The sequence below is a fragment of the Etheostoma spectabile genome, unplaced genomic scaffold (assembly GCF_008692095.1).
Source record: "Etheostoma spectabile isolate EspeVRDwgs_2016 unplaced genomic scaffold, UIUC_Espe_1.0 scaffold379, whole genome shotgun sequence".
NCBI classification, from domain to species: domain Eukaryota; kingdom Metazoa; phylum Chordata; class Actinopteri; order Perciformes; family Percidae; genus Etheostoma; species Etheostoma spectabile.
The window spans coordinates 753,307-764,443 of NW_022605596.1; the positions used below are offsets into that span (position 1 = coordinate 753,307).

The following is an 11,137-nucleotide window of genomic DNA, read 5'->3' on the forward strand; positions in this document are numbered from 1 at the left end:
TCGGTCAATATCCAAAAAATTCCTAAGAACCTAGGATTGTATTTGTTTCTGTGACTCACTGACGGAAACTACCGGTGCTTATACCAGCCTAACAGAGTGACACCAGGCTGGTGACTGCTGATGCGTCATGTCTCTTACCCTTGCATATTCAATCTTGAGTGTACAGCAACCAGCATAGATGTCAGCTCCGTTCAGAGCAGCTTTGGCCTTCTGAGCACACTGGACTGACTCAAATCTGGAAGAGTGGGGTTAAGGAGAGGATACGGTACATTCCAACACACAGCTAGAAACAGCAAAGACACACGTTCACACTTTCAGTAAGGATACTCCACCATGGCCTGGATTCCATTTCGTTTAAATATGACGATCCTCAGCACACTGCCGATGGGGTTACACACTGTGTACAGCACATCCTGGAGCAAAATGAAAAGAAAACTAATTCTACAACATTCAGTCCAACAGCTGGATGTGACTAAATACTGATCTAAGAGCCCAATTATCTTCATGTGGGATTGTATGGCCTCAAAGTAACCCTTTTCAATGTGTTAACAGCATTGTTTTTATTATTTGAACTTCACAATAGTAAAGTAATCTATTGTAAGTTAAGGGTTCTGGTATAGGAAAATCATCAATCAAGAGATTAAGAAAAAACTCAAAAGAATCTAGACAGACACTTATTGCTTCTAAAATAAGCTTAATAAATCTAGTTTGTTGGGAAGGGAGATAATGAAAGATATAATGAAAGATAAGCATACAAGCTCATGTAAAGCAAATGTGTGTGTGCGTGCGTGTGTGTGTGTGTGTGTGTGTGTGTGTGTTTACCGTGGTTATAGGGTAGAGGGGGTTCTGTATGGACAGCAGGAGGACCTTGTTTCCACTATTGGGGTTGTCGGCGTTGGTCGGCCTGGTGATTCGCTTGGATGTCGAGTAATTGAAGTATGCCTGCTGGCCTGATGAACAGATGGATAAAAATATAAAGACATACAGTATGCTACATAAAAGCATGTATAGCTTATCCATGGCATCCGGAAGTCTTTACATGAAAAGTCTGAGAATCAAACCTGCGATGTAAACGGGCTCCTTGGCTCCACAGGACACACAGCGGTCAGCGCTCTCCACTGCAGAGAACTCCACCAGGGCCTGACGCTTGAATGGCATCATCATCACATAACTGAGAACAAACAAGCAGACCTTAAGATAGAACATACAATTCATTCAAATCTTTTCCACCAAATGGCCTTTTTATTTTCTGAACACATCACCTCCTCTGCCAGCTATACTGGCCCCCCTCATTTCATCAGTGTAGTTTCCCCTGGTGGGATTAATAAAGTGTAATAAAATAAAAATAAATAAATAAATAAAATAATTCTGAATAGAAAGGGGTCATGTATTTATTTCGTAATTTTTTTTGTGGCTTTTCTGCCTTTAATGGAGAGGACAGCTAAGATCTAGGTGGGAAAGGGGAGAGAGGGGGGGAAGACATGCAGGAAATTGGGAATTTGTCACAGGTTGTACTCGAACCCATGACCTCTGCATCGAGGCATAAACCTCTATGTATATGTGCGCCTGCTCTACTTATAGTGGGCCAGACGCAAGCTTTTAATTTGAAAAGTCGAAGCTAGGTGATGGCACCAGCCGAGAGGGCATGAGACGGGAGCACAGACTGTAAAATTATTAATAAATCATATTATTATATATATATATAAATTGAAGTCTATGGACAGTCTATGGACGGGAGGTCTCCAGGCTGCAGCAATACCCGACTCTAATAAAAAGGCAGAGCGCTCTCTCTCCGTCTGGTCGAAAATCTTCCAGCTAGCTATATGCTAACGGTAGTAAAGGATGTCATTTGGACTGCCAATTTCTTAAATTATCCCCAATTTTGGGTCGCATCACTGCTGAAACATGCGATTGGGTAGCGTTTCGTTTAGAAGCCTTTATCTGTGATTTCTGAAAGTAGAAAGTAATGCTTTGTTCCACACTCCATAATGATATACTGTTTATGTGTGTGTGTGTGTGTGTGTGTGTGTGTGTGTGTGTGTGCGTGCGTGGCTGTTTTCTCTGCTGCCCCTTTCAGGTGAATGAGATGTTAATGAATACTGCAACATGCAGGGAGTGTAAATAATGGAGAAGGAGTCGTTTAGAGTGGAAACTGCAGTATCACAAAATGTTTCCTTCAATTATTCAGAATCTGTAACTATCTTTACACTAAGGCTACTGAAGCTCAGTGCCCTAGTTTATTACGCCAAATCACTTGATATATGTGACTTCATGCCATTTAATTAATTTTACTGTACATCCCAAAAAATAGTGATTGATGTTAAAAAGTCCATATTGTTAAGGTGTTAGAGTTGTCTTTAAAAAAGCTTGTCTATGCAGACAATTGAAAAAACAATGTGAAATTATTGGTTATGGTGAGGAGGCAGGTGATTAAGGGAACTTGGAATTGTATCACGTTCAAATTTATGATTTATCTTTTTGGAGTGATTTTATTGATGATATTATTGCTGGTAGCCATGGAGTGCGAGGAGAAGCTGCATCCCTACTATTACATATCAATGTACTTAAAGGGATATTTCACTATTGGAAAGATGAATATATCTTTAAATTGGGTCACTTATGTAGTGCATGGAGAAAAGCCAGAAAATGTGTTTTTGGTTCATGTGGATGAAAAACATCAAATCCCAGAGTGCACTTGCTTCGCTGCCCAGCCCATTCCCAAGCCACGCCTACTGTTTACTGACATAGAAAGACAGTGAGGCTGTCAGTACCGCCTGACAGATCTGTTCTGTCCAACCTGTACCACGCACGCGTTGAAACACTTGACGACCAAGCATCACAACTTTTTTTTCTTCGTCCAAGCTTAAATAGCGGGTGAAAGATGAACTTTATGGCTATGAGAGTGTCACTTCAAAAGGGGCAGTTTCTGCGTCGGTGAGAAGTGTGCATGTGCAGGGAGAGATGCAAAAGGGCAGAAAAAGGCCAACTGTTGAAGATGTATCAACAAGAGAGGGGGAACCCAAGGAAGACATTTAGATTTCAGGTAACCTAACTCAAGATAACCCAGACCATGTCAGAGAAGCTGTAGTCTCGCATTGCAGACCTATCTCCACAACACTGCAAAGTAGGGTCTGGCAACTGGAGCATACACTCCTGAATAGGAGAAAAAGCGGTCCGGGGTTGTTGCATTTGTTTAAAGCAATCACAACTGTCTTGGGCACGGCTAAGTTCCAGACACAGAGAGCGTGGCACTGCAAAATGGTCTCGGAAGGAACTTGTTTATTTGGAATATTTTCACAGCCTGTGTCGATAAATTAGGTAACGTTAGTGAGATAACATTAGCTAAAGTCCAGATTTTGCTTCCTCACAGTTTTCACTCGAGTCTGTTGAATAGCACCAAAGAAACACTATCTTTTTTAAGTGAAACGGTTTCAATCTGTGATTTCACCAGGTCTGGTTTTGGAAAAAAGTCAAAAATTGTCACACGCGGCAAATGTGAGACTTTTTTAGTCCTAATACAAGCTGATGGATCTAGAGAAATCTAATCAAGGAGCGTTGTAATTAATGTTTAAAAGTTTGTTACAATTCAAAAATACATGATTTTATATGGCAGTGTCAAACCACCCATCCCGTGCCAAGGTTGGTGAAGTGGTCAGGAGTTCATACTGAACAAAGGGCACTGAGGCAAAATAACATCAAACAAAATGGCAACCTCCCAGCAAGCTGCCAAGTCCTTTATTCATTCCCCTTCTTCAGAAGGCACTTTTAACCTATCAGCCTCACATAACTGGACCCTACCACCTGCACAGGTGAGTATAGGGTGAGCTAAACTGAGAATGCATCATTAACACTCTGTATCTGAAAATACCATTATAAGTAGATAGAACAGTTACTGCTGACATTACTATTTATATTGTTTACAACCATCTTGACAGAAACCGCAAGTTTGACTTCCTAATAATGGAAACATGCAATTTAACTTTGGCAAAACAACCGTGTAGCCTTTTCAGTAGCCGTAGTCGACCAAAGGTGAGTAGGTTTAATCCATGAAAGAGCATCTGTCAGTAGGGTAGAGAGGTCTGTGGGTTTGCAGTGTTTTTAGTGATTGTTGCCGTAATTTTAAGCCGAGAAAGTGTGTCTGTCAGTCTGGTACAGAGGACGGCGAGGTAGTGATGGTTTAGTGGTTCTTGCTGTAATTTTCGGGTGGTTGTCAGTCGGGTACAGAGCTCCTCACGAGCACATGCTTGACTATCAACATAGCCAGCATCTAACGTCAGCTACGCCGCTACGCTGTGGAGTAATATCTGGCTACGTGAGACAAGTGTCTAGCAACACTAATGCTGTGTTCTCTGCCTGGCAACCTCCGTGAACTTGGAGTCTGGGGAGGAGGGGCCGGGGGACACGACTCTCTTTAACTATTTTAAACACTAGCTGTCAGCATTACATATTGCACCATTAAGACTGAGACTATGACAAAATATATGGATACACTAAATATCTTCTAAAAGATTTTAATTCTGCTGGCAAAATTTACAAAAAAGTAGATCTCCTAACTGTGAAGCATTAAAAAAATCCTTGTTGATTTAGGTTATTTTATCTTCTGGATGTGTCAGGCCTGTGGTTGACTGGTGACCTGTACAAGGTGTCCACCTCCTGTCATCTAATGAATGTTGGGGTACATGTAAGTTCCAGACTCGGGATAGCACACACTCTTGGTATTTAATGACCTTGGTCCTCCATGCTAGGATCATAGGTGCATGCAACCTGTAAAACGAACACCTCAGGGAGTAGTTGCTGTCTCACCATATGGCTCCAAACTTCTCCAAGGCATCTATCAGGTCTGCCTCCACCACGGCCTCACACAGACCCCTGACATGGACCACAGGGCTGGGAGAGATACGATGGGAGTCCTCGCCATTATCCTGTAACACACACAGTCAACCGCAGTTACACACAATGGCTGTATTCACATCAAGCTTAGATAGGTAGATAGATAGATAGATAGATAGATAGATAGATAGGTAGGTAGATAGATAGATAGATAGTTAGGTAGATATAGATAGATAGTAGATAGATAGATAGATGATAGATAGAGAGATAGATAGATAGTATAGATAGGGTGAGGGAGATAGATAGATAGATAGATAGATAGATAGATAGTAGATAGTATAGATAGATAGATAGATAGGGAGGTAGGGATAGGTAGATAGAATAGATAGATAGATAGATAGATAGATAGATAGGTAGATAGGGAGGTAGGGAGATAGATAGGATAGATAGATAGTATATAGATAGATAGATAGATAGATAGATAGATAGATAGATAGATAGTGGAGGTTAGGGAATAGTAGATAGATAGATAGATAGATAGATAGATAGATAGATAGATAGATAGATAGATTGTCATTGCATAGTTTACACAACAAAACTTTGTTGGAGCAATCCAATTTGCAGCATTAAAATACAAAATAAAATATGAAATATATGCACACACATCAACACACCTCCCTCATGACCACTGACCAGATATACATCTTACCCATGATAAACAAATGAATATTTTAAAAATTTAAGGAACAATAAAGCAGTCATTAGTGTGCAGTCTTTTTGCGTTAAGCCCGGCGGTGACAGTTTTGTCTGCGTGTCTTTGTGTGCGTGTTAATTTATATACATATTGATGATTTTTGAATGTATTTTATTTATTTTGTATTTATCTTAGTAAGCATTCATCTCTAAATCCATTTTTAATCATTTTTTAAATCAGGAAATGATAACAAAGACAGGATAGAGATATAAAGTTCCTGATTGTGTTCAGTACTCTCTGTATTGAATCATTATTGAATGAATTTAAATTTGAATATTCCATTTCATGTGCCCATATATATATATAATCTATGTTTGTAATTAACTATTAATTAATTATCCATCTATTAGTTCATGGAACATTCAGTGTCCTGCTTTGGGCCTGAAGAGCACAGACCCAGAAGTCATAGTGAGCATTAAAGGTCAAGAGAGATTACTACCATGCCTCAGAAGAAATGCATGCTCCGGTAGAGATTCAGATTAAACTATTGTGTGGTACAGAGAGAACTTTTCTATTACTGAAAACTAACTAAAAAACTTGAAAAAAGCAACAACACATAACAATGCTTAAGTTGCAAAAAATATTGCCAAATGCAATAATGATCTATCATTGTGTGTGGCCTACACTTCACCATGTTGTCATATTACGATAAAAATCTCCTAACCCTAACCTTCAAGCCCGTCTTACACGTCACTTCAGAGGTATTGTCAAGTCTCGAGCAACCACTGACATTCGTCCCACTGATTGGCAGCCGCTTTATTGCATCGCTCAACATTTGCATAAAATAGACTTCTTGTCTATTTTTTGGCCCTGCTTTGTTCATGGCAGCGGCGAGCTCGTCGCTGGATATCGGCCCCTCCCATTGAAAATGAATGGCAGCCTGTTGCTTTGTCTCTGTCTCTTGTAGCATGTGTGACTGGAGAGTAACACTTGCCAACCTTGAGATCTAAAAAAAAAACATCTAAGGGAGAGGTCTGGGGGTACCCCCCAAAGATTGGAGTTACAGATGCATTCTGGAGACTTCTAAAGAACGGCGATTCAAGTGCCAGGAACAGGTTGTGATAATGGAAAGGAAAAAAAATCTGAAAATGTGTCATAAAGCGGGAGAAATACAGGAAAATTGTGACCCTGGGAGGAAACGGGAAAAACAGGAGTTTCCCGGGATGATAGGGAGGGTTGGCTAGTACGCACACACTTTACCATTGGCTGTTTGTTTATGTGGGAAAAGTCTGCTTGATGTCCATTCCAACTTATTTAGACATTTGAGCTCTTACATAGCTAAACCGGGTAATGTCGAGACAATTTTAGGGTTGCAATGCGTCTGTGAAAGGGGCTAGAAAGAGAAAGCTTCATATGTTATCTTGTTTATCAGATATTCTGTCTTCTACACTTTCATCTCTTCCCTCTTTTCCTTGTCTCATTCTCCATCTATTTTCCATCCCTTCCCCCATCTTCCCTCTTTTTGTCCTTCTCCTTCACATGGGCATTCCTTTTAGTCTATTTTTAGAGGCAGAGGGCTCATCTGAGTGTTTGGAGAGGAAAATTGCATCAGACTAACTTGTGTCTGTTGACCAGGCTGCTGGCTTCTCTGTTTCAGACATGTCAGCAATATTTTTGTACACACATGGCACGTCCATTGTGCAGGTTCGCATGCCATTTGTTTATCACAGTGTGTTCTGTCTATAACCACAGCTGTATATCCAGTACTTAGATACACTTTCTGATATAGAGGATCTGATACAGTGAATAAGACATATGACCTTTAAGCAATAGCTCCTGACAGGCCGTGATATATAATCCCAGCATATCACAGACAGTAAAGCTATTGCTTTATTTAAGCTAAAGTGCGTAGTTTCTGTCTCCCCCATGAGGAATTCTAAGTAATGACAACAACACTGTCGGCGCGTCCACATGATACAAGCCTTCCCCCCACCCCTCCTCCACACAGTTCCTAGTAGCATTTAATCCGTCAAATCAAGGAGGACACGAAGAATTGAAAAAAGATGAGGGAATCTTCAGAATAGGTCATTTTCTTGTAATTGTTAAGTCCTCTTCGTCTCCTAAACTGAATGCTGCTGTTGTCCTTTCTCAGGGGTGATGTAAAACGCATCACTTAAATATCTCCGGACTATTCCATTCTGTTAACATAGCCATACCAACAAATACAGAAAGAATTCCATGGAGCTGGAGGCTTAATTAGCTTTTAGCAACTCATTTGGCAATGGCTTGAATGTATTGGACGTTCATAGTTGTGTGCTATAGCTTTAACTATGGCCAAATGAAAGGTTTAGGTACATGATGCCGAAGCAGTTGCTATGGAACGTAGGTAATGTTGGCCTATTTGGAACTGAGGAATGCCAGGAGGTCCTTCTTCTCTGACATTATCGCCAGAAACAATAATAATGCACGTGCTTTGTTCGATTCTGTAACTTTTGTTCTTGTGTTTTATCTTTTTTATTTTTTTTGTTTTTTATGTAAAGCACTTTGAATTGCCCTGTTGCTGAAATCTGCTATACAAAAAAAGCTGCCTTTAAGAGAACCTTAAACCTTAAATCTTGTTGCACAGATTTAAAAATGTGGATTAGCAATGTCTCTGTTGTGTCTAACGGTCTAATGCGGTATCTGCTTTAAATTATTAAGCAGATTCCCTACACCTTTATGGATGTATTATCATCATCAGCTCTGAGTCTGAATTATATACCATTTTGCCCCTGTGTTTTCAATGCTTGTGTTTTTATCTGAGTCTTTTTGTTCAAAGGAAGCAGTGCAGTCTGAAAATATCCCATTTCTGTGCTGCAGCCTGCAGAACACAAACTCGACAGCTGCCATCTTCTCACTGCTCTCAGACATCAAATCGTGCTTTAAGTCATCCGCTCGCACATTAACACTAATAGCTAACACTTTAATTCCCCTGGCAACAGGAATGAAAGTGTTCCACGTTTGGATTTAGAAGGGAGTTCAGACTTAACACCTGGGTTCTCATTCATATTTGGGATGCAATGATCTGGTACTAATATCATGTTGAATCTGACTCAAATAGCTGTAATTGAGTTAATTTTACTATATACATTATATAGGCTACTGGAATTTCAATTCTTGTTTAAGTTTGACCTATCTGTTGCTAAATTTACCATTTTTAGCTGGTCCATAATTTATAATTTAAATAATAATAAAGATAAATGCAGTACCTTCCCGCAAAATACGTCTGCGTGTCCTCAGAGTTTGTTAAAGTTCGGCTACGCCTACGTGTGGAAAATGGGAAAGTGTACTTTTAACATGACATGGCTAGATCACAGCGTTTTCCATTGTTGGTTACAAGCGGTACCCAGCTCCAGGTACGAGGCTCGCGGGACACTTCGTAAAAAAATGGGTGTGAAGGCGCAGTAGTCCCACGCCAGAGCGGAGAAACCAGCTAGCTGCAAAACGCCTTCAGCAGACTTGCCAATTAGCCAGGTTTGTCCCTCACCCCTGCCGTCGTCCTCAGAGTACGTTTGTTTTAGCCTAGCTTCATTTTGGGCATTTGGCACTTTGTCGTGTGTGAAAAGGTTACTAATGTGATTGCTTCTGTGAATTAAATTAATGTTTTTTTAATGACTCAATTCATTAAAATAACATTTTTTGGGCAATGTGTCATGTACATCATAAATTTCAATCTTTATGGTCTTGAAATGTCTTAAATTTGACTTACTAAAACCTGCAAGAAGCCTGCATTATTTGAAACGCTCTCATTGTGCCCCTAAAGTTTGCATCTGCTCCATGGGAAAAAGGTGGATGTAACCATAGACTGTATATATATGGATATATACATATATACATATATTGATTAAGATTAACGGTCTATGGATGTAACATGACTTGGTAATGCTAACACAATGAACACGAATTTGCATCAACTCGTTTCTTTTACAGTCCCAATTGATTAATCAGTCCTCCATCAGTGTCTACAAAGGATGTGTTCAAGCACAGTACTGCGTGTAGGTCAACCAACAATACACAATCACTGCAGTTATTTGCATAAAAAGTGTGAGTAGAACACAAGCCTTAAAGCTTTAGTGTATAGCTGGGAAATATATCAATATTATATTGTATATCGTGATAGACTAGATACCGTCTTAGATTATGGATATCGTAATATTACACATGTTGTCTTTTACTGGTTTTAAAGGCTGCATTACACTAAAGTTAAGTCATTTTCTGAACTTACCAGACTGTTCTATTATTGGCGATTACCTACTTAGTCCTTATATCACCATTACTGATATTTTGTGAAAGCACCAATTGTTGTGGTGTTGACATTGAGGTATTTGGTCAAAAATATTGTGATATTAGATTTTCTCCATATCGCCCGGCCCTACTTTAGTGCGTAACCTTTTGATATTAATGACAGTCCGTTACATTCAAGCCATTTGCCAAATGAGTTGCTACAAAGCTAATTAAGACTCTCAGCTCCACACAATCTTTGTATGTCTCAGTAGGACTATGTTCAGTAGATTGTGGCGTCAAAGAAATTTGAAGAGTTCATCATGTTTTTTTAATCCTCTGTGTTCTCCTTGGCAACTAGCAAATGTACAGGGGAGGAGGAGGGGTGCGCGATTACAGAAGGTTTGTATCATGTGGATGCGGCAACAGCTTTGTTGTCATTACTTAGAATTCCACATGGGGGCGACAGAAACTAGCTTTAGACAGCTGTATTAATTCAAATAAAATCTCTTCTATCAGATGATGGAGGGAAGCCTATTGCATGGGCAGAGGTCTAACTCGGGAAATGAAAGGAAACGTTTTTCTTGTTCACATGTTATTTAATAATTACCTCAAACTTGACTGTCTAGCAGTGGCAAACCTTGTACAGACAACTTTAAACAAATTTTGATCTGAACCAAGCCAACCAGATTTAACAAAGCTGTGGAGGGGTCTGTGATGGAGGATCTAATAGCCATTGGAGACATCGTAAGATAGCCTTGTGTTTTAACTAATTTCTATTTATCCTGTTGTTTCTTTTTCGTAATTTGTAATTCTAAACTGCACACTTGTAAAAGAGGACTGTCATGCCTTATTGTATTTTTCAGACTATAAATAATATTTAAAGAAATGAACATCCCTAAGTAGCCCATCTATCTTCTTAATCACCCTCTAATGATCAGATGCCACGTGTGTGCGTGTGTGTGTGTGTGTATGTGTTTGTGTGTGTGTGTGTGTGTGGAAACTAAAACTACATGCATGTTGATTACACGGCAAAGTGATACCACCTTCACTCAGGACTCGTGCATGCATGTGAGTGTGGGCTTGTGTTGCTATCTCTGTGAGGACATGTGTGCATTGTGTGGACATTTGGCCGGTCCTCGTGACTTTAAAGGACTGTTTGAAGGTTTAGACTAGGTTTTGAAGATACAGGTGAATTTCAGTTTCAGGGTTAGGTTAAAGGAAATGGTTGTGATAGGTACAGTATTTAGTTGTGATGGTTAAGATTTAGCTTAAGGTTAAGGAATGCATTTTGTCTATACGGTCCTCACAAGTACAGCAATACAAAGGTGTGTAGGTGTGTGTGTGTGTGTG

At 39.8% G+C, this 11,137-nt stretch overlaps 1 protein-coding gene and 1 long non-coding RNA gene across 2 annotated transcripts in view; one reads left to right on the forward strand and one right to left on the reverse strand.

Annotated features, from left to right (window-relative positions):
• Positions 1–11,137, reverse strand: part of hnrnpll (heterogeneous nuclear ribonucleoprotein L like) — a 39,894-nt gene that overhangs the window by 22,449 nt on the left and 6,308 nt on the right. The window contains exons 2-6 of the mRNA XM_032511507.1: positions 4,804–4,922; positions 1,062–1,171; positions 823–950; positions 328–413; positions 139–235 (exon numbers count right to left, since the gene is read on the reverse strand). Of these exons, the coding sequence (XP_032367398.1) occupies positions 139–235; positions 328–413; positions 823–950; positions 1,062–1,171; positions 4,804–4,922 (540 nt within the window). The remainder of the gene's footprint in view (positions 1–138; positions 236–327; positions 414–822; positions 951–1,061; positions 1,172–4,803; positions 4,923–11,137) is intronic.
• Positions 8,768–11,137, forward strand: part of LOC116686489 (uncharacterized) — a 3,220-nt gene continuing 850 nt past the window's right edge. The window contains exons 1-2 of the long non-coding RNA XR_004331270.1: positions 8,768–8,942; positions 10,184–10,190. This is a non-coding gene — a long non-coding RNA (uncharacterized LOC116686489). The remainder of the gene's footprint in view (positions 8,943–10,183; positions 10,191–11,137) is intronic.